The sequence below is a fragment of the Macaca thibetana genome, chromosome 8, assembly GCF_024542745.1.
Source record: "Macaca thibetana thibetana isolate TM-01 chromosome 8, ASM2454274v1, whole genome shotgun sequence".
NCBI classification, from domain to species: Eukaryota; Metazoa; Chordata; class Mammalia; order Primates; family Cercopithecidae; genus Macaca; species Macaca thibetana.
In genome coordinates, this window is record NC_065585.1 from 100397361 (window position 1) to 100421091 (window position 23731).

A 23731-nucleotide genomic window follows, 5' to 3' on the forward strand; every position below is an offset into this window, starting at 1 on the left:
TCTGAATCACTCTCTTATTTTCTCTCTTTTTTTTTTTTTTTTTTTTTTTTTGAGACAGTCTCACTCTGTCACCCAGGCTGGAATGCAATGGCACAATCTCAGCTCACTGCAACCTCCGCCTCTTGGGCTCAAGCAATTCTCCTGCCTCAGTCTCCTGAGTAGCAGGGACTACAGGTACCCACCACCACACCCAACTAATTTTTGTATTTTTAGTAGAGACGGGGTTTCACCATGTTGGCCAGGCTGGTCTTGAACTCCTGACCTCCGGTAATCCGCCAGTCCCGGCCTCCCAAATTGCTGAGATTACAGGCTGAGCCACTGTACCCAGCCTCCTCTCTTACTGTTATAACCATCTATCAACAAGCCCTGGCATTTCTACCATTGACATGTCGATTCCCATCACTCTATACCCTCTGCCACCACCACGGTCCAAGGAGAGTTCTGTGTGTCCAGGAGCCCAGTGGGGGCTGTGGTGGTAGAGCCCAGGGAGCTGGGAGGGGAACATGAAGTGAGGCTGAAGAAGCAGGAAGACTGTTGATTTGGATTTAAGTGCAGTGGGAAGACATGATCTAACAAACATTTTTAAAAGGTCATCTGACTACCGTGTGTAGGGTTCATCAGAGGAGAGCAGCCGTGCAAGTGAGCAGACCCATTAAGAGGCTGTTGTGTGCCTGGACACACAGAACTCTCCTGCCTGAACAGTCAGACGCAGGTCAGGGCCTCAGCATATACCCCATGACTGAATGCTCCCTTCAGCCTCACCACTTTTATTCTTCACATTACTAGACTGTGTTTCCATCCTTTGGTTCTCAGGTTAAATGTTCCCTCCTCACCCAGACTATCCAATCACTCCAACAAAGGCGGCAGTGACCCTCCCCTCCCCTTACCCCGGGGCACTCTGAGGCATTCAGACATCTCAGCACAGCATCATTGTATTGACATTTTAATTGTCTGTCTGCCTCTCACTAGAATACAAGTTCTATGAAAATGTTATGACAATGTTAGTTTTGCCCACCTGGATATTCGCAGATGTACCGTCACGCCTGCCACCACAGTAGTGCTCAACACCTAAAGATTAATAAATAAAGCAAGGGAAAGACAGGAAAGGGCAGAAGACAAGGAAAGATCACTTCTTACTCCGTCGTGGCTGCCGCCCAGGTCTAAGCCACCCTCATTTCTCACCTAAAGGATCACAGCGACCTTCCGGGCAGTCTCCCAGGCCCCAAGTGCCTGGCTACCTACATGCAACGCAGCCCAATGATCATCTCAGGTGTGACTGCTGGAAAGCCTGCTCTCCCTTTCTCAGAGAGTAAAGGTAAAGTCCTCACGCCAGCCTGCAAGGCCCCACATGACTTTGGTCGCTCATTTCTCTCTAACTTCATCTCACATTTGTCCCCACAGCTCACTCTGCTCCAGCCACCCAGTCCTCCTTGCTGTCCTTTGAGCAGGCCAAGGATGCCCAGCCTCAGGAGCTCTGCCCTGGGCAGTCCCTCTGACTGCCAGGCTCCCCCGCCCGGGGCATCCTTACAGTCAACTCTCACCAACTCCAGATCTTTGCACAATAGCCATTTCCTCTGTTAGGCCTGTCCTGTCCACCATAAGGCAACCTGCAACTCCCTCAGCCCACAGAGCACCTCTCACCGGCTAACATACTCTGTGGTCACATGTTTGCTATCTGCCTCCCTAATCCCACAAGAATATTAGCTCTCTGAGGGTAGAAATCGCCTTCACTAATGTATCCCAAGCCCCCAGAACTATGCATGCAGCATAGTCAGTAACTATTTGTTGAATCAATTAATGAGAAAACAATTTCAGGGAACTATAAGTTGAAATACACTTTTTCAGTTCACAATGTTATCCATTCTGACATTTATCAGACACATGCACAGAGGACCTCAGAGATATGCCCAGTGGCCTCAATACCCATGGTAATGCTAATAAACTACTATTCTGGTATTTTGATACCGGCAGACCTCATTTTATTGTACTTTGCTTTATTGATTTTTGCAGATATTGTACTTTTTACAAATTGAATGTTTGTGGCATCACTGCTTCCAGCAAGTACGTTGGCACCATTTTTCCAGCAGCACGTACTCAAGTCATGTCTCTTTGTCACATTTTGGTAATTCTTGCAATATTGCAAACTTTCTCATTATTATTATAGCTGTTATGGTGATCCGTGATCAGTGATCTTTGATGTTACTACTGATCTTCGTTTTGGAGTGCTACAAACTGCACCCACTTACGGTGAGCTTAATTGATACAAGGTGTATGTGCTCTCACTGACTGGCTATCCCCTAGACTCACTCTCCTTGGGCCTCCCTATTCCCTGAGACACAACAACATTGAAATTAGGCCAATTAATAACCTTACCAATGCCCACTAAGTCCTCGCTAAGATTCTTACTTTCAATCATAAGGTAGAAATGATCAAGCGTGGTGAGGAAGGCATGTTGAAAGCCATGACATGCTGAAAGCCAGGCCTCCTGTGCCAAACAGCCAAGTTGTGAATGTAAAGGAAATTTTTTTTTTTTTTTTAAGACAGAGTCTCGCTCTGTCGCCCAGGCTGGAGTGCAGTGGCACTATCTTGGCTCACTGCAACCTCCACCTCCCGGGTTCATGCCATTCTCCTGCCTCAGCCTCCCGAGTAGCTGGGACTACAGGAGCTTGCCATCATGCCCGGCTAATTTTTGGGTTGGTTTTTTTTTTTTTTTTTTTTTTTTTTTTTTTTTTTGTATTTTTAGTAGAGACGGGGTTTCACTGTGTTAGCCAGGATGGTCTCCGTCTCCTGATCTTGTGATCTGCCCACCTCAGCTTCCCAAAGTGCTGGGGTTACAGGTGTGAGCCACCGCACCTGGCGTAAAGGAAAAATTCTTGAGGGAAATTAGAAGTGTTAGTCCAGTGAACACACGAATGATAAAAAAGCTAAGCAGCCTTAATGCTGATATGGAGAAAGTTTAAATAGGCCGGGTGCCATGGTTCACACCTGTAATCCCAATACTTTGGGAAGCCAAAGTGGAAGGATCACTTGAGGTCAGGAGTTCGAGACCAGCCTGGCCAACATGGTGAAACCCAGTCTCTATTGAAAATATAAAAATTAGCTGGGTGTGGTGGTGCGCACCTATAATCCCAGCTACATGGGTGGCTAAGGCAGGAGAATCGCTTTAACCTGGGAGGTGGGGGTTGCAGTGAGCAGAGATTACGCCACTGCACTCCAGTCTGGACTACAGAGCGAGACTTGGTCTCAAAAAGAAAAAAGTTTAAATGGTCTTCCCGTAAACCAAATCCCTAACCACCCCCCCCCCCCCCCCCAAACTCTGTTCAATTTTGCGAAGGCTGAGAGAGGTGAGGAAACTGCAGAACAAAATTGGAAGCTAGCAGAGGTCGGTTCAGGAGGTTTAAGGCAAGAAGCCATCTCCATAACATAAAAGTGCAAAGTGAAGCAGCAAGTGCTGATGGAGAAGCTGCAGCGAGTTTTCCAGAAGATCCAGCTCAGATAATTAATGAAGGTGGCTACACTAACAGCAGATTTTCAATGTAGATAGAATGGCTTCTATTGGAAGAAGATGCCATCAAGGACTTTTAGTAGCCAGGAAGGAGAATTCAATGCTTGGCTTCAAAGCATCACAGGACTGGCTGACTCCCTTGTCAGTCAGATGCAACTGGCTGATGCAACTGATGACTTTAAGTTGAAGCCAATGCTCATTTACCATTTCGAAAATCCTATTGGTCTTAAGAACGATGGTAAATCTACTCTGCCTGTGCTCAACAAATGGAATAATAAAGCCTGGATGACAGCACATCTGTTTACAGCATGGTTCACTGAATATTTTAAGTCCACTGTTATACCTACTGCTCAGAAAAACAGATTCCTTTCAAAATAATACTGCTCATTGACAATGCACCTGGTCACCCAAGAGCTCTAATGGAGATGTACAAGGAGATGAATGTTGTTTTCATGCCTGTAACACAACATCCATTCTGCAGCCCCATAAATCAAGGAGTATTTTGACTTTCAAGTTTTATTACCTAAGAAATACATTTTGTAAGGCTATAGCTGCCATGGATAGTGATTCCTCTGATGGATCTGGGCAAAGTCAGTTGAAAACCTTCTGGAAAGGATTCATTATTCTAGATGCCCTGAAGAACATCAATAATTCATAGGAGGAAAAATATCAACATTAACAGGAGTTTGGAAGAAATTGATTCCAGCCCTCATGAATGGCTTTGAGTTGTTTAAGACTTCGGTGGAAGAAGTCACTGCAGATGTGATAGAAACAGCAAGAGAACTAGAATTAAAACTGGATCCTGAAGATGTGACTGAGTTGCTGCAATTTCATGATAAAACTTGAACAGATGAGGAGTTGCTTCTTATAAATGAGGAAATAAAGTAGTTTCTGAAGATGGAATCTACTTCTGGTAAAGATGCTGTGAATATTGTTGAAATGACAAGGGATTTAGAATATTTTGAATATTACATAAACCTAGTTGATAAAGCAGTGGCAGGGTTTGAGAGGATTAACTCCAATTCTTAAAGAGTTCTTCTGTGACCAAAATGCTATTAAACAGCATTACTTGCTACAGAGAAATACTTAATGAAAGGAAGAGTCAATCGATGCAGCAAACTGCATTGCTGTCTCATTTTAAGAACTTGCCACAGCCACCTCAACCTTCAGCAACCACCACCATGATCAGTCAGCAGCCATCAACATCAAAGCAAGACTCTCCATCAGCAAAAAGATCACCATTTGCTGAAGGCTCAGGGGATCATTAGCTTTTTTTTTTTTTTTTTTTTTTTTTTTAGCAATACATATCTATGTGTGTATGTGTAAAAAATTTAGAGATGGGATCTCACTGTCATGATCATAGCTCACTGCAGCCTCAGACTCCTGGACTCAAGGGATCCTCCTTGCCTCAGCCTCCCAAGTAGCTGGAACTATAGGCATGCACCACCATACCCGACTAATTAAAAACAATTTTTTTAGAAACAGGGTCTCACTATGCTGTCCAGGCTGCCTTGAGTCCCTGCCTCAGCTTCCTAAGCCCTGACACCCAGCTCGTGGTAACTGTTGGTTTGCTGTTGCTCAGGCTGGAGTGCAAAGGCATGACCACAGCTCACTGCAGCCTCAACCTTCTGGGTTCAAGGGATCCACTCAACTCAGTCTCCCAAGTATCTGGGACTACAGATGTGTGCCAACACGCCTGGCTAATTTTTGTATTTTTTGTAGAGACAGGGTCTCACTGTGTTGCCCAGGCTGGTCTTGAATACTTGGGCTCACGTGATCCACCTGCCTCGGCCTCCCAAAGTACTGGGATTACAGGCGTGAACCACTGCGCCAGGCCATTAAGCCACATCTTAAGGGTGGACAGGTCAGGGATGGGCATTTCAAGTCAAGAAAACAGCCTATTTAAAGAAACCACAAAAGAGCCTGCCCTCTAAGACATGAAGCTGGAACAGAGGTAAAGACAAGTGGAGGGAGATGACGGTGGAAGAGAATTACCTGGTCCTAAAGAGCTTTATAACTCACCATAAGAAGTTTGGATTTTATTCAGTACAGCAGGTAGCCTTGCAAAGATACGAGCAGGGGCATGGCAGGCATGCACAACCCTTCTATGGAAGATAGAATGGAGAGAGGTAAAACTGGAGACTAGGATAGTTAAGAGGTTGCTGCAAGGTTAAGACCATGAGAGCTTGGTCAAGAACAGTGAGGAAGCAAGGCGCCGTGGCTCATACCTGTAGTCCCAGGACTTTGGGAGGCCCTGGCTGACCGATAGCTTAAACCCAGGAGTTTGAGACCAGCCTGGGCAACACAGTGAGACCTCATCTCTATTAAACATAATAATAAAAATAATTAAAGAACAGTGAGGGTTGGGTGCGGTGGCTCACGCCTCTAATCCCAACACTTTGGGAGGCCGAGGCAGGCGTATCACCTGAGGTCAGGAGTTCAAGACCAGCCTGGCCAACATGGTGAAACCCCGTCTCTATAAAAATACAAAAATTAGCCGGGCATGGTGGCAGGTGCCTGTGATCCCAGCTACTCAGGAGGCTGAGGCGGGAGAATTGCTTGAACCCGGGAGGCAGAGGTTACAGTGAACTGAGATCGTGCCTTTTCACTCCAGCCTGGGCGACAGAGCGACACTCCCTCTCAAAAAGAAAAAAAAAAGAAAAAAACAGTGAGGAGACATGCAGAGGGATGGATTTAAGAGGCATTTATTTATTTAGTCTATAAAATTAACCTGGTCATCAAAGGATTTTATGGGTGACAAAAACTAATCCAAGATGACTCCAAGGTTTCTGGTTTAGGCAACTGTTGAACAGATAATTCACAGATGATAATCCCAAAGGCAGAACGGATATACAAAGGAAATAAAACATGAGAGAATTATGGTATTTGGTTCAGTTTAAGGAGCAGGGTGTTTAGGAGTTACAGGAGGCCAGAAGATGGAACCCTGGGGAAACACCAACATTTAAAGGGGCAGGAAAGGTAGAGAATAAGGGCGAAAGGATTACTCAACATTTTGCTCTCCAGGTTTGCCTGGCTCAGATCTATATAAAGAAAAGGAGCAGGGAATGAAGTAAAACTGTTACAGGAAAGGGGTCCCAATCCAGACCCCAAGGCAAGGTTCTTGGATCTCATGCAAGACAGAATTCAGGGCGAGTCCACAGTGCACAGCAAAAGCAAGTTTATTAAGAATGTAAAGTGGTGAAAGTACAGCTACTCCACAGACAGAGTAGGGTGTTCCCGAAAGAAAGAGAAGGAACGCATCCACCCTAAGTACAACACTTAGTTTATATATAGAATAAAAAAAGATCATGGGGACATGTGCTGTGCTACAAGGGTTTGTGATAAAGGATTAATTACTATATTATGTAAGAATCGATATCTTTATTTATTTATGAGACAGAGTCTTACTCTTGTCGCCCAGGCTGGAGTGCAGTGGTGCAAGCACGGCTCACTGCAACCTCCGCCTTCCCAGATTCAAGCGATTCTCCTGCCTCAGCCTCCAGAGTAGCTGAGATTCGAGGCATGTGCCAACCACACCCGGTTAATTTTTGTATTTTTAGTAGAGACGGGTTTCACCATGTTAGCCAGGCTAGTCTTGAACTCCTGACCTCAAGTGATCCGCCCGCCTCAGCCTTCCAAAGTGCTCGGATTACAGGCGTGAGGCACTGTGCCCAGTCCATTATTATCTTTAAAGCAAAATTAGGAATGCTTCTGTTCTCAAAATATCGAGATATCTGGACACTTCGAAGTCTGGGTCTGTTTAGTAAACATTATCAATCTGTTGCCTTAATGGTATACATCTAGAGGCTAGGAACACCTAACTTTCCGGGAATGCAGCCCAGCAAGTCCCAGCCTCATTTTCCTAGCCCTCACTCAACACAGAGTCGCTCTATTTCGAACCCCTCTGACATATTCTCTCTCAGATGTGAAAATTGCTGCAGCAGCTCCCTATTTGCAACACCGCACATGGAAATCACAGCAATGGACAGCCCTTCAGAAAAGCTTCTGGGGAGGGAGGGCCTGGTGGCTCAACTCCCGTAATCCCAACCCACTGGGAGGTCGAGATAGGTGGATCCCTTCAGCTCGAGTTCTAGACTGGCCTGGGCAACGTGGGGAGATCCTGCCTCTATTTTTTTAAAAAATTACATATATATACACACACACACGTATATATGCATACATATATACATATATATAATGCTTCTGCGTTGGCAATTCAGATGATTTGGCGAGTGTGTCTTTTTTCATTGCTAAAAACCTGTCACGTTGGCTCTCAGAGACTTGTGATGCCTGAAGACACAGGTAATGGGAAAAAGATCAGCATTCTGGGAAAAGGTTCCACAATTTTATTAATCATACACCATCTGTGTCCGCCCTTTTAGAGAAATGGGCGCAATCAGACAACGACCTCGGCTTTACACCTGTTCTCCATGAGGCCCTAGTTGTTTTCTACTGTAAGCCGCCCCAGAAAAGCTCCGCATCAATTAACCCACGGGAACAGCCCGGGCTGGAGGATGCCCCTGGAATCCAGCCTCCCGCCGCGCCTCCTCCCCCGCAAGCTGTTCCTTCCTGCCTACCGGAAGTTCAGGGCTCCGCCCACTTCCGCAACTCTGAAGCCACCGCCGGAAACACCTGGCCTCAGCCAATAGTTAGCTTCCCAGGAATCGTTACCTCTGACCTCGGGGCTAATCAGAGACAGTGGGACGCACCCCTCGCGAGAGGTGAGGTTGAAGCTGCCTCCGCCATCTTGGAGATGGGAGACGGGCGATGGCTGTGGTCCTTCTGCTAATGCAAACAACAAAACGGGCACACTAGTCACCCCCGAGGGAGGCCACCATCACTGTAACTGTTGGCCAAAGCTACAAAAGAGCGAGGGTGTCCAACCGAGCGCGGCGACACTGAAAGCAGCTTCCCCTGCCTTCTGCGGCGGCAGAAGTGAAGTGCCTGAAGACCGGAAGGATGGTGCAGTCCTGCTCCGCCTACGGCTGCAAGAACCGCTACGACAAGGACAAGCCCGTTTCTTTCCACAAGTGAGGACCCTGCGCGCCTCGCGGGGCCGGTCTTACCCAGGGTGGGGGCGCGCGACCGGCGGGGCCGGGGGCGGAGCCAGGCGCGTGTCCGCGCGAGGGGCGGGTGGGGTCTGGGGCCGGCCGCGCGAGGCGTTTCCCGCCGCGTCCTGCTGGGAACCGTCGCCCGATCGCGCGTTCTCGGCGCGCGTCTCCGCGGCGGTTGTTTCTTGCGCTCTCGGAACAGGTCCTCGTTGCAGGCTTCGCTCCAGGCCTCGGTTGACGAGTTTGGAGCCCGCGGGCGATGCCTATGGTGGCGCGGGTTTTGCCGCCACCAGGGTCACGAGCAGCCAGGTGTTGTAATAACGTCTTAGGGGTAAATTTGAAATATAAACAAAGGCCTTCAAACGAAGAAATCACTATTTTTTCCCTTGCCGTGGATGGGAGGCCAGCATCGTAGCAATTAAGGGTTTTTTGGCTGGGAAATCCCGGAGAATTTTTGCCCCAAATCTCTAGGAACTAAGCTTTAAGGACCCTGAGTTTTGAAGAAAGCTTCAGGTACTGCCAAGATAAATCGTTATCTTTTCAGCACACAATAATGATAATATGGACAGTTACAACATGGATCATAATAAAATGACTCACACTGATCTTTATTTATTACGGCATTACCTGTGCATAGAGGAAGCTCTTTCGAAAGAAACTGCCCCACAGCTTTCAGAGCTGTCTTATCCAATAGGTAGCACAGTTAAGAGTGCTAGGATCAAAAATATTCTCTTGAAAATAGGAAAAAAAGTGCAAAGTTGCAATTACTTATAATCAAACGCTTGTAAAATGTGACATAACATTCAGCTGAATTTGTTTACAAATTTTAATTACATTTATGTTAAGTTTTCTTTGTAAGAATTGCTGACAACTATATGCAGATGATAGCTAAGAAATCAGATCCAGGGGTAAACTATACAAATTAGTCATAGGTAATTAGCTAATTATCTTTTATAATTAGGTAATTACAAAAGCAAAATGTTAAATATCCTTTCAATTTTTTTATTTTGGTGTGGAGCCATCTATGTTTACTAGGGGAGTGTCCATGCATTTTTTAAGTGTTTGATATCATGTGAGATGGACCCTATAGAAATAAGAGTGTGTAGAACATAGGTCTCCAGAGTAATGATGTTACCCCTTGGCGAAGGGGGTAGAACACTTACAGGATTCAGTTCAGGATATCCTAATATTGTCTCTTAATTTAATTGGAATTTCTGTAAACATGTTCTTTCGAAATGTAGGAAAAGGTCAGGTGATGGTAACAGGATTACATGTGCAGCTCCCCACCCACATTTCTGATGGCATGGCAGAAGGAATCTAAAATTATGGAAAATGTTTCACTGGCACTGGAAACAAGTTTAAGGAGGGTATTCACACGTCAGAAATAACTGTGTTTTTGGCCAGGCACAGTGGCTCATGCCTGTAATTCTTAGCACTTAGGGAGGCCTAGGTGGGCAGATCACCTGACGTCAGGATTCAAGACCAGCCTGGCCAACATGGCAAAATCCCGTCTCTACTAAAAATACAAAATACAGGCGTACGCCTGTAATCCTAGCTACCTGGGAGGCTGAGGTAGGGGAATCGCTTGAACCTGGGATATGGAGGTTGCAGTGAGCTGAGATCTTGCCCTGCACTCCAGCTTGGGTAACAGAGCGAGACTCCATGTCAAAAAAAAAAAAAAAAAGAGAGAGAAATAACTGTTTCTGCTAGGTGTTAAACACATACGGATTGAATCAAAAGAAGAGCTAACCTGCATCTTATCCCTTATCTAAAAGAGCAGGTTTAGGGAGAGTAGATGGGAAAGATTTTAACAGAATCTCACAAACAGCTGTAAATTTGTGGTCCTTGTGCCAGGAGGCCCTAGGTACTGAATTTTAGCAGCAAATGCTACCATAGTTTATGCTTACAGAGCCAGGAGGCCATAGGTACGGAATTTTACCAGCAAATGCCACCCTAGTTTATACGTATAGAGGCCATTTCCAGCTGAGATTTTCTTCTTCTCTTTTTGAGATGAAGTCTTGCTCTGTCACCAGGCTGGAGTGCAGTGGCACGATCTCGACTCACTGCAACCTCTGCCTCCCCGGTTCAAGCGATTCTCCTGCCTCAGCCTTCTGAGTAGCTGGGACTACAGGCGCGCAACACCACGCCCAGCTAATTTTTGTATTTTTCATAGAGACGGGGTTTCACCATGTTGGCCAGGATGGTCTCGATATTTTGACCTCCTGATGCGCCCTCTTCAGCCTCCCAAAGTGTTGGGATTACAGTTGTGATTACAGGCCACGCCCAGCCCCAGCTGAGATTTTCTAGGAGTACCACTTATCCCACCGTCTGCATAGTGGCAGCAGAGAGTGCTATATTGTACAAAGAAAAGGGACTGTCATAAAGATCTCTTACTAGCAGAGTCAGGCTCTAGCATATTGTACATGGAAGAGAAAACTGTGAAACGTAAATTCAAAACCCCCTTCCTTTGTTTTTTTTTCTAATCCCCCCAGTTTACCAAATCCTTAATTTGGAAGAGTAAAACCACAATAAATTTAAACTCTCACTATCCCCGTTTACCTGGGCCTAATGGACATCCCAGTTGATTAGAAAATAAATACTTTTCTTTTGTTATTATCTGCCTTTAATTCAAATTTAGCCTGTTCGTATTTGTCAGACTGATGCTAAGAGAACTAGAAGCCCCTCTTTCCCAGTACATAGATACAAATGTGCAATGTTTGTCTTCCTGTGCAGCACACAGAAAATTACTGGTAAAAATAGAATACAGTTTTTTTCTTTTTGAGACAGGGTATGGCTCTGTCACTCAGGCTGGAGTGCAGTGGAACCATCTCAGCTCACTGCAGCCGTGACCTCCCAGGCTCGAGGAATCCTCCCACCTCAGCCTCAGCCTCCCAAGTACCTGGGCACATACCACTATACCCAGCTAATTTTTGTAGTTTTTGTAGAGACAGGGTTTTGCCGTGTTGCCCAGGCTAGTCTTCAACCTCCTGGACTTAAGCAGTCTCTCGGACCTTGGCCTCCCAAGTGCTGGGATTACAGACATGAGCCACGGGCACATTTATTCTATAGTATGTATTTTACTTGAATCTTTTGGTGAACTCACTATAAAAAGTTAAACATTAATAAATGAGGGCCCAGCGCAGTGGCTCACGCCTGTAATTCCAGCACTGTGGGAGGCCAAGGTGGGCGGATCACGAGGTCAAGAGATCGAATCCATCCTGGCCAACATGGTGAAAGCCCGTCTCTACTAAAAGTACAAAACTTAGCTGGGCATGGTAGCATATGTGGTGGCAGGCACCTGTAGTCCCAGCTACTTGGGAGGCTGAGGCAGGAGAATCACTTGAACCCAGGAGGTGGAGGTGCAGTGAGCCAAGATTGCGCCACTGCACTCCAGCCTAACAACAGAGCAAGACTGCGTCTCAAAAAAAAATTTTTTTAATTAATAAATGAGATAGATAACTAGAGCTAATCTTTAATCCAGTATGATAATACCATTGTAACATCTTTAATACCAATGTAAGATCTTTCCTAAGTTGGAAAGTTTGGGTGCCTTTATTTAAAAAAAATCAGCACAGATAATTGAATTATGCCTTCTTCTTAGGTTTCCTCTTACTCGACCCAGTCTTTGTAAAGAATGGGAGGCAGCTGTCAGAAGAAAAAACTTTAAACCCACCAAGTATAGCAGTATTTGTTCAGAGCACTTTACTCCAGACTGCTTTAAGAGAGAGTGCAACAACAAGTTACTGAAAGAGAATGCTGTGCCCACAATATTTCTTTGTACTGAGCCACATGACAAGGTAATATGCGTTTTAAAATATTGGGTTGCTTTCTGTTTATCAAACTGATATGTTCATTGATTAAAATGTGGAAAATTCAGTTAAAGAGAATAAATGTGCCTGGAACTTTGTGTAGTTAACAGTGATACACTTCTGAAAACACAAAATGCGGTTTATTTAAGATAAATATCCTCACACTAAGAAACTTAGTCCAGCCCTTGTAACTTACTTAAAAATCACTCTGTACTGCCAGTTATATATTGATAAGTTTTGGGTTTTCTTTATCAGTGACAGTTTAGTTTCAAAGCATTTTTTTCTCCTCAGTGCTTAGTATTTAATTGGATCTGATTATTCATTTTGTCTCTTTCTTGCACCGTCCCTTTATTGCAGGTAGAAAAGTTTATTCAAACTGAAACTGTTTTCTCATTTTGGAATGTTTCTGTACCACTGATTCACCACAAAAGTCTAATATTTCTTAAATTCCACAGAATATTTATTTATTTATTTATTTATTTATTTATTTATTTATTTTTGGGAGACAGAGTCTCTCTGTCACCCAGGCTGGAGTACAGTGACATGATCTTGGCTCACTGCAACCTCCGCCTCCTGGTTTCAAACAATTCTCTTGCCTCAGCCTCCCGAGTAGCTGGGATTATAGGCATACACCACCACACCCGGCTAATTTTTGTATTTTTAGTAGAGACGGGGTTTCGCCATGTTTGGCCAGGCTGGTTTCAAACTCCTGACCTCAGGTGATCCGCCCACCTCTTCCTCCCAAAGTGCTAGGATTACAGGCGTGAGCCACTACCCCTGGTCAGTCCACAAATTGTTTTAAACTGTTATTTTTAGTTACTAAATTCAAACATACTTTGTACTTTTGTTTTAGAAAGAAGATCTGGAGCCACAGGAACAGCTTCCTCCACCTCCTTTACCGCCTCCTGTTTCCCAGGTTGATGCTGCTATTGGATTACTAATGCCACCTCTTCAGACCCCTGTTAATCTCTCAGTTTTCTGTGACCACAACTATACTGTGGAGGATACAATGCATCAGCGGAAAAGGATTCATCAGCTAGAACAGCAAGTTGAAAAACTCAGAAAGAAGCTCAAGACCGCACAGCAGCGATGCAGAAGGCAAGAACGGCAGCTTGAAAAATTAAAGGAGGTTGTTCACTTCCAGAAAGAGAAAGACGACGTATCAGAAAGAGGTTATGTGATTCTACCAAATGACTACTTTGAAATAGTTGAAGTGCCAGCATAAAAAAATGAAATGCATATTGATTTCTAATGGGGCAATACCACATATCCTTCTCTAGCCTATAAAGGAGTTTCATTTAAAAAAATAACACTTGATTACATATATAAAAACAGTTCAGAATATTTTTTTAAAAAAATTCGATATATACTGTAAAAGTATAAATTTTTTTGTTTGTAATTTCAGGTTTTTTACATTTTAACAAAATATTTTAAAAGTTATAAACTAACGTCAGACCTCTAATGTAAGTTGGTTTCAAGACTGGGGATTTGGGTTTTTTCTTTTTTAGTATTTATAGAAATAATGTAAAAATAAAAAGTAAAGAGAATGAGAACAGTGTGGTAAAAGGGTGACTTCAGTTTAAAACTTAAAATTAGTACTGTTTTATTGAGAGAACTTAGTTATATTTTAAATCAGAAGTATGGGTCAGATCATGGGACATAACTTCTCAGAATATATATATATATGTACATATTCTCATATGTAAAGTCACATGGTTCATTTATCTTTCTGAATCAGTTATCAAAGATAAATTGGCAAGTCAGTACTTAAAAAGAAAAAAAGATTTGATTGTCTTCACAGCAGAAAAGAGTCATTGCGTATCTGATCAATATCAATAACTTTAGATTCTAAGAGTGGATTTTTTTTTTTAATGGGCTCCTATTTTTTCCCCTACTGTCTAGCATTATAAAATTAGAAGTGTATTTTCAGTGGAAGAAACATTCTTCAATAAATAAAGTAAGGCATTGTCATCAATGAAGTAATTAAAACTGGGGCCTGATCTATGATATGCTTTTTTCTTTCATTACCCTCTAGCTGAAGGACATCCAGTTCCCCAGCTGTAGTTATGTATCTGCCTTCAATGTCTCTGACAAATGTGCTGTGTTAGTAGAGTTTGATTTGTATCATATGATAATCTTGCACTTGACTGAGTTGGGGCAAGGCTTCACATAAAAAATTATTTCTTCACTTTTAACACAAGTTAGAAATTATATCCCATTTACTTAAATGAGTGATTTATATTCAGAACAACCTACTATGTAGTGTTTATTTTACTGAATGTGGAGATTTAAACACTGAGGTTTCTGTTCAAACTGTGAGTTCTGTTCTATATTTGTGAGAAATTTTACATATATTGGAAATGAAAATATGTTCTGAGTAAACAAATATTACTATAGGAGTTATTTAGATTTAGAATAACTGTTCCAATGATAATTATTACTTTTATATTTCAAAGTACACTAAGATAGTTGAAGAGTAATAGACCCTTTAAGACAGTATTAAAGGTGTGAAACAATGGTGTTCAAAGTGTCTTTTGTAGAACTGGTTTTCATTGTAGTTCACTGCCATGCTGCCAGTGGATAGCACTGTGATTCATGGATATTTGATGTTTTATGAACCAGTATCTCAAAAATAGAAATAATGATTGGAAGATTACTTGAAGTTGGGCTGGGCACCATGGCTCATGCCTGTAATCCCAGCACTTTGGGAGGCCGAGGCAGATGGATCACAAGGTCAGGAGTTCGAGACCAGCCTGGCCAATATGGTGAAACCCCATCTCTGCTAAAAATACAAAAACTAGCAGGGCATGGTGGCGAGCGCCTATAGTCCCAGCTACTTGGGAGGCTGAGACAGGAGAGTTGCTTGAACCTGGGAGGTGGATGTTGCAGTGAGCTGAGATGGCACCACTGTACTCCAGCCTGGGCAATACAGCGAGACCCCATCTCAAAAAAAAAAAATTACTTGAAGTTACATAGTCTGATAACATCATTTAGAACTAATGCTGATCAACCAGAAGACTTTTACAGATTATTCATGGAACTCATAACTGTTTTTAGAGGCTACAAAGTATTCAAGTAGTTTGGTTTTATATGTTGTCTTTCTAGCAATTCCTGGAAGTACTCAGGAATATTTAGATTTATTCCTGAATACTTTGAAAAGTATATACCTTTGGCTGGGCATGGTGGCTCATGCCTGTTATCCCAGCAATTTGGGAGGCCGAGGCGGGCGGATCACCTGAGGTCAGGAGCTCGAGACCAGCCTGACCAACATGGAGAAACCCTGTCTCTACTAAAAATACAAAATTAGTGGTGGCGCATGCCTGTAATCCCAGCTACTTGGGAGGCTGAGGCAGGAGAATCATTTGAACCTGGGAGGCGGAGGTTGCAGTGAGTGAGGGCGGCGCCATTGCACTCCAGCCTGGGCAACAAGAGCAAAACTCCGTCTCAAAAAAAAAAAAAAAGAAAAAAAAGAAAAGTATATACCTTCAATCTAAGTACTCTTCTACATAAAAGATAAATCCTATGTGTGTGTCCCAGAATGAAGAATCCAGGTTAGATTATAAAAATGGAAATCATAATTACTTAGCATATTAGCATTATTATTTAACCTCAAGCTACTTTCTTTTCATAACAGACATAAATCCCCATTTGGAGAGAACTAAGCAAGCAGCATGTATGCCAACTGCTTTCATTTAAATAATTTATCATAGTAGTTAAACAGAAGTTTGAGGCGCAGGTACTTATTTCTGAATTGACTATTGTATTGTTTATAACATTGCCAAGAAAAGAAGGTCTGCCAAGAAAAGTAGGTTCTGTTCAGGCATAGTGAAACAGTCTGACACAAACAGGGACAAGGACTCAATTTTTTTTTTTTTTTTTTTTGAGAAGGAGTCTCGTTCTTGTTGCCCAGGCTGGAGTGCAATGGTGCAATCTGGGCTCACTGCAACCTCTACCTCCCGGGTTCAGGGGATTCTCCTGCCTCAGCCTCCCGAGTAGCTGGGATTACAGGCATGCACCACCATGCCCAGCTAATTTTGTATTTTTAGTAGAGACGGGGTTTCTCCATGCTGGCCAAGCTGGTCTTGAACTCCCGACCTCAGGTGATCTGCCTGCCTTGGCCTCCCAAAGTGTTGGGAATACCAAGCGTGAGCCAGCACGCCCAGCTGGTCTCAATCTTTTAATACTGCCTTATAATACAAATATAAAGGTCACTTGAATTGCTGCTTGGCTTGAATTATCACATTCCAATTGAAGTTTTAAGTTTTTAACAACTAATTTAAATGTTTACTAATTGTATACGAGTTATGTGTACTAAAAATAATTCTGTTGTTGCAGTGAGAACATAGCAAAACTTTGTACTTGGAAATCCAAGTACATGAGGGGATTTTTTTTCTTTCAGTTGTAATTTATGTGATCCCTTTCTTAGAATTATAATAATTGTGATGGCAAATGAAAGTTTCACGTGATACGGGCTTTTTAGCTTGCATTAATATTCCCTGATCATCTTTTAGTGCTAAAAAAAAATACATGTGTGGCCAGGTACGGTGTCTCACACCTGTAATCCCAGCACTTTGGCAGGCAGAGGTGGGCAGATCACCTGAGGTCAGGAGTTTGAGACCAGCCTGGCCAATACAGTGAAACTCCGTCTCTACTAAAAATACAAAAATTAGACGGGCGTGGTGGCGTGCGCCTTTAGTCCCAGCTGCTCAAGAAGCTAAGGCAGGAAAATCACTTGAACCTGGGAGGTGGAGGTTGCAGTGAGCCAAGATCATGCCACTGCATTCCAGACTAGGCAACAGAGCCGAGATTCCATCTCAAAAAAAAAAATTTACATGTGTACACATACCCACCACCTATAGCTTTTAGAAAGTTGATAGTAAACAATGTATTTTAAAATCCATTTGTGTTCCAGAATTTTAAAAAGATAGTCCACCCTGAATAGCATTTAAAGAAAAAGAATAGATTTTCCAGCTGATGGTAAATGGTGTTGCTTGGCATTATGATTTTATATAGTCTTGTGTTTTAAAGTACAGTCACTCAAATGAAAGAAAAATACTGAAGAGCAACAACAGTGCTTTGCAAATAAGCAATACTATTATACTTAAAAGTAATAGAAAAATTTGCTGAAGGTAATGTTCTCTTATAATTCTATGTCTTTTTAAACCTTGGATATAGCTTTATTCTACTGAGATTTTTCTGAATGATAAATATTTTTTAAATTAAAAATCTGTTGAATTTTTATTTGTTCTCTTTAAATTCATAGTATTTTATGTCTTGAGATTATAAAAAATTTATTTTTAAAATATCCTAAGGGATACAAATAAACTTCATTGTTTTAGTTTTTAGTAAAACCGTAGAATACAAACAATAATTTAATAGAAAAATGACTTCCAAAGTGTATTGGCAAGAAAAAAATTTTTTAAAATAACCATTTAAAGTCTCTGCCAATTGTCCTAAGGGAATATAGCAAATGAAGAAATGATAAGGAAAGTTTACTAAATCTCTATAAGGACATTGAGTCTGTGGCATTTAGGCTACAACCCATTTCTCCCTAACCAAACCCCCTATCCCAACTCGGTGCTATAGAAGCTCTACTCTGAAGCTCCACTCAATCTTCTTGGATATGGTCAAGAAGATCGTACTCCCTTAACTCCCAATCAAGGGCTATGGTATCTTTCAGGGAGGGGCTGGTTGCCAGTATTTTCATGTCCCTCTAGCTTTGTGTTGCAGAGACTAAATTCCAGGAGGGTCCAGCCAAGAGGCAGGGACTCCCTACAACTGACTTCCACTCTAGGTGGAGGGTCTACCATAGGTATGGCAGGCCAAGACAGAGGGCCTTGATCACCTTCTCCAAGATGAATTTTCCATGCCAGGAGAAGTAAGCCAAGAACCCCAGAGGTTATAGTCTCAACTGAGGATATAGTCTCAACTGAGCCCATAAAGCAGGCATGTAACTCCTAGAGAAGCAGGCCACTTTCCTCACTCCTAGCTCCAGAGCAATGACTCAGATTTTCCCAAGGGAGATGCAGGTTATAAGAACAGAGAGCTCTGGCTGGGCGTGGTGGCTCACGCCTGTAATCACAGTACTTTGGGAGGCCGAGGCGGGCGGATCATGAGGTCAGGAGATGGAGACCATCCTGGCTAACACGGTGAAACCCCGCCGAGACGGCGCCACTGCACTCCAGCCTGGGCAACAAAGCGAGACTCCGTCATCTTAAGAAAAAGAATAGAGAGCTCTGAAGCTATTTCCAAATCTATTTCCAAACTGACAATTTGGAACACTGGGAAAGTTCAACCCTAAGGATGCTCTCAAAGCAATGGAGAATTTAGTGGTAAACAAGAGGAAGTTAGTAGCTCCACAACAACAGCTAAATTGTAGGTTAGTAATTTACCAGAAAGGACCAAAGGAAGAGACAGCTAAGAAGGGCCCTCCTGGGTCAGAGGCCGGCACTGTGGCTCACACCTGTAGTCCCAGCACTTTGGGCAGCCAAGGCAGGTGGATCACCTGAGGTCTGGAGTTCGAGACCAGTCTGACCAACATGGAGAAACCCTGTCTCTACTAAGAACACAAAATTAGCCAGGCATGGTGGCGCATTCCTGTAATGCCAGCTACTTGGGAGGCTGAGGCAGGAGAATTGCTTGTACCCAGGGTGCAGAGGTTGCAGTGAGCCCAGATCGCGCCATTGCACTCCAGCCCGGGCAACAAGAGCAAAACTTGATCTCAAAAAAAAAAAAAAAAAAAAAAAGCAGGGGCCAAATTTAATAGGATCACACTGTGGAGCCATTCATGCCTTGGGGCATTGTCAAAAACAATAGAGAAATCAACTGGAAATTGGAGACTTAACAGCTGAGTGTGAAACCAACAAACACAGCAAAATAAGCAGTCAAAGACAGACCTGCTGAAACTACTGTTATCCCTGGTGACTGTATACCTAAGGCTGCACCTTTTAAGGAATGAAATCAGAGACTTCACACTGAAGAAGATATAAACTTAATTAGTGCAGCCAAGTAATGAAATAAAGGAGCAAACAGGGCCAGGCACAGTAGCACATGCCTGAAATCCCAGCATTTTGGGAGGCTGAGGTGAGCAGATTGCTTTAACTCAGAAGTTTAATACCAGCCTGGGCAACATGGTAAAACCCTATCTCTACAAAAAAACCCAAAAAAATATTAGCCAGGCATGGTGGCTCATGCCTGTAATCTTAGCACTTTGGGAAGCCGAGGTGAGCAGATTGCCTGAGCTCAGGAGTTCGAGACCAGACGTGGTGAAACCCCATCTCTTCTAAAATACGAAAGAAATTAGCCAGGTGTAGTGTGGTGCCCCTGTAGTCCCAGCTACTCAGGAGGCTGAGGCAGGATAATTGCTTGAACCCCGGAGGTGGAGGTTATAGTGAGCCAAGATCACACCACTGCACTGCAGCCTGGGCGACACAGCAAGACTCAGTCTCTACAAAAAAAAAGAAAAAAGAAGCTCAACAGTAGTTCAAGCTGGCAGAAGAAAAATCAGTAAACCTGAGGTAGAGATCATGCTATCTGAAAAACAGGAAAAAAAAAGAATGAAGAAAAATGAACAGAGCCCCAGAGAAATACGGGACTCCATTAAACACACCAAATATGCTTAATGAGAGTACCAGAAGAAGAGGGGCAGAGGGAGAGCAGAAAAAATATTTGAAGAAAAAATGACTAGAAATTTCTCAAGTTTGATAAAAAAGCACACACTCAAGAAGCTCAATAAACATCAAGCAGAATAAATGCAAAGAGATCCACTCCCAGACATAATAGTAAAAAATGCTGAAAACCAAAGACAAAAATTTGAAAGTAGTAAGAGAAAAATGACTAGTTCCAAGGGCAACAGCTGACTTTCTCAGAAAAAAATGGAGGCCAAAAGGCAGTGGATGGCATATTCAAGGTGCTGAAGGGAAAACTCAATCAAGAATCTTCTATGTAGCAATATTATCTTTCAAGCATGAAGGTAAAGGGGGCTGCTTCTGGGAAGATGACAGAGTAGGAAGCACCAGAAATCTGTCTCACTACCTACACTACAGTGGGACTGGCAAAATTTGATGTAACTATTTTGGAACTCTGGAGTCTATTGAAGGCTTGCAACTTCTAGTGGTAAGGCTTGGATTACAAACTGTGATTAATTTTGGTCAATTTCAGCTCTCGACTTGGTAGCAGTTACTCATCTCCCATCCACAACCCCATGGCAAGTAGTGCACAAGCTACAGGAGCAGCTTGCATGTGACTTGACTTGTGGAAGCCAAGGTGGGCAATATCCAAAATTCAAATATCAGGATTAATGTCTGATCACTGATTGCTGCTTAGATCAAGGACATGCAAACACAGGTGAACAGCCTTTGTGACATCCACCCCACAGACAGTTGCAAGTCCCTTCCCCTTTAGCTAAAGCAAATTCCAAGGAAGTTAAAGGGTTGGTGTCTTCCCCTCACTCCCTTCGTTTTTCTTTTTTTACCCTTTTGAGAGCCAGGCATTAAATCAAAAACAATTGCACATATAAGGGGGAATTAGAAAGTCACTGTGCATAGTCAGAGAAGGGTGCAGGTTCAGAAGAGACCTGAGAATATGTTAAGTTTACACCTCAGTCTAATGCTTGCCACAGAGACAGCTTAAAAGCATAAAAGCCAAAACAAGACAAAAATAAAAAACAACCAACCTTGAAGAGGGGAGAGAACCTAATTTCCACGGTTTACCACATCATAAAATTCAAATGTCCAGTTTTCAACAAAAATCACGCATACAAACAGGAAAGTATGGCCCATTCAAAAGGAAAAAATAACCCAACAGCAACTATCACTGAGAAAGACTATATGGCATACCTATTTTTAAAAAATGTTAAAATAATGGTGTTAAAGATATTTAGAGGAAGTATCTTTACTTATTAATTTTTGAGACAGACTCTCACTCTGTTCCCAGACTGGAGTGCAGTGGCGTGACCTCGCCTCCCGGGTTCAAGCAATTCTCCCGCCTCAGCCTCCTGAGGCGCTGAGACTACAGGCACATGCCACCATGCCCAGCTAATTTTTTTGTATTTTTTTGTAGAGATGGGGTTTCACCATGTTGGCCAGGCTGGTCTCAAAACTCCTGACCTCGTGATCTGCCTGCTTTGGCCTCCCAAAGTGCTGGGATTACAGGTGTGAGCCACCGTGCCCAGCCTAGGAAATATCTTTAATGGAAGACATGAAGAAAGTCAAGAAAATGCTGTATGAACAAAATGGAAATATCAATGAAGAAATAGAAAACCTTAAAAAAAATCTGGTGCTGAAAAATACAAAAAATCACTAGAAGAATATAAATTTGAGCAGACAAAAGAATCAGTAAACTTGAAGATGGGACAATTGAAATTATCAAGTCAGAGTAAGAGAAAGAAAAAAGACTGAAGAAAAGTGAACATCATAAGGGACCTGTGGGACACCACCAAAGGGATCAATGTACACTTTGTCCCAGAAGAAGAGAGAGAGAAAAGGGCAGAGAAGTTATTTGAAGAAATAATGGCTGAAAACATCTCAAATTTGATGAAAACCATGAATAGAAACATTCAAGAGACTCAATGAATGTCAAGTAGAATAAACTCAGAGACAACACTAAGACTTTCAGTCAAACTGTAAATCATCTTAAAAGAGCAAGAGAAAAACAATTCATCACACGTAAAGGATCTTCAATAAAATGATCAGCAGATTTCTTAACACAAACTTTGGAAGCCAGAAGGCAGTGAGCTAATATATTCAAAGTGATAAAAGGAAAAAACTGTCAACCAAAATCTCTAGAGAGAAAAATCAGGACCTTTCCAGATAAACAAAAGCTGAAGGAGGGAGTTTGTTATACTACTAGACCTGCCATATAGGAAATGCTGAAGAGAGTCCTGCAGGTTAAAATGAAAGTACCCTAGGCACTGACTTGAAATTGCCTGAAGAAAAAAAATCTAAGTAAAGGTAAATACATGGGCAGAAGCTGGTACTGTAAAAGCTGATATTGTTGTAACAATGGTTTGTAATGCCACTTATTGTTTTGTACATTATTGAAGAGACTAATACATTTAAAAGGAGATGATTATTAGTCTAAAGGTTAGTATTATTGTAACGGTTTGTAACTTCACATATTTTCTATATAATTTAAGAGACTAATGCATTAAAAATAATTATTAGTTTTTATTTTTAGACACACAATGTATAAAGATGTAATTTTGAGACATCAGTAACTGAGTGAGGATGGAACTGTAACAGAGTAGAGTTTTTGTATGGACTAAAGTTAAGCTGACATAAATCAAAATTAGAGTGTTATAACCAAGCTGACATAAATCAAATTAGAGTGTTATAACCTTAAAATGTTAAGTGTAATCCGCAAGGTAACCACAAAGAATATAGTTATAGAATTATACACAAGAGAAAAATGAGAAAGTAATTAAAATATTTCACTATGAAAAAAGTCAACTGAACACCAAAGAAGATTCTAATGCAGGAAATAAGGGACAAAAAAGCTATAAGACATTTATAAAACAAATAGCAAAATGACAGAAGTAGATCCCTCCTCATCAATAATTACTTTAAATGTATTGGATTAAACTTTCTAATTAAGAGATAGAGATTAGAAGAATGGATTTTTTTAAAAAAAGAACGAGAGACCCTGCTGGGTGCGGTGGCTCATGCCTATAATCCCAGCCCTTTGGGAGGCTGAGGCAGATAGATCACCTGAGGTCAAGAGTTTAAGACCAGCCTGGCCAATATGGTGAAAACCCATCACTACTAAAAATACAAAAATTAGCCAGGCGTGGTGGCAGTCACCTGTAACCCCAGCTACTAGGGAGACTGAGGCAGGAGAATTGTTTGAACCCAAGAGGTGGAAGTTGCAATGAGCCGAGATTGCACTATTGCACTCCAGCCTGGGCAACAAGAGCAAAAAAAAAACAAGACCCAACTATATGCTACCTGTAAGAGACTCATGTTAGGTCCAAAGACACAAATAACAAGTGAAAGGATGGAAAAAGATATTTCATGCAAATAGTAATCAAAATGAGCTAGTTGGTTGTATTAACAGAAGATAAAATAGACTTTAAAAAAGTTACAAGAGACAAAGCAGGCATTATATATTAATTAAAAAGTTTAATACACCAAAATACATAGCAATCATAAACATTTTTGCACTTAATAACAGACCACCAAAGTATATGAAACAAAAATTGGCAGAATTAAAAGGAGAAACAGACTGATCTACAAAAATGAAGATCAAGCAGAAACATTCTCAGAAAAAGAAAAACAGAATCTGTTGTTAGCCAACCCACCTTAAAATAAATACTAGAGGAAGCTCTTCAGGCTGAAAGCAAGTGACATCTAACAGTAATTCAAAAAAGC

General features: G+C 42.3%; 1 protein-coding gene across 3 annotated transcripts; it reads left to right on the forward strand.

The window, feature by feature from the left end:
• Positions 1-8177: 8177 nt before the first annotated feature.
• THAP1 (THAP domain containing 1) lies at positions 8178-14884 on the forward strand. Of its 3 annotated transcripts, none has more exons than XM_050800450.1 (3): positions 8188-8535; positions 12158-12353; positions 13219-14884. In XM_050800450.1, exons 1-3 carry the CDS (start codon positions 8465-8467, stop codon positions 13588-13590), a joined length of 639 nt encoding a protein of 212 aa, XP_050656407.1. In that variant the 5' UTR covers positions 8188-8464; the 3' UTR covers positions 13591-14884. The 3 variants fall into 3 exon arrangements, with proteins under 3 accessions (XP_050656409.1, XP_050656407.1, XP_050656408.1); XM_050800451.1 differs by lacking the exon at positions 8188-8535 and adding an exon at positions 8702-8865; XM_050800452.1 differs by lacking the exon at positions 12158-12353 and having other exon boundaries at positions 8178-8535.
• The last annotated feature ends 8847 nt before the right edge of the window (positions 14885-23731 follow it).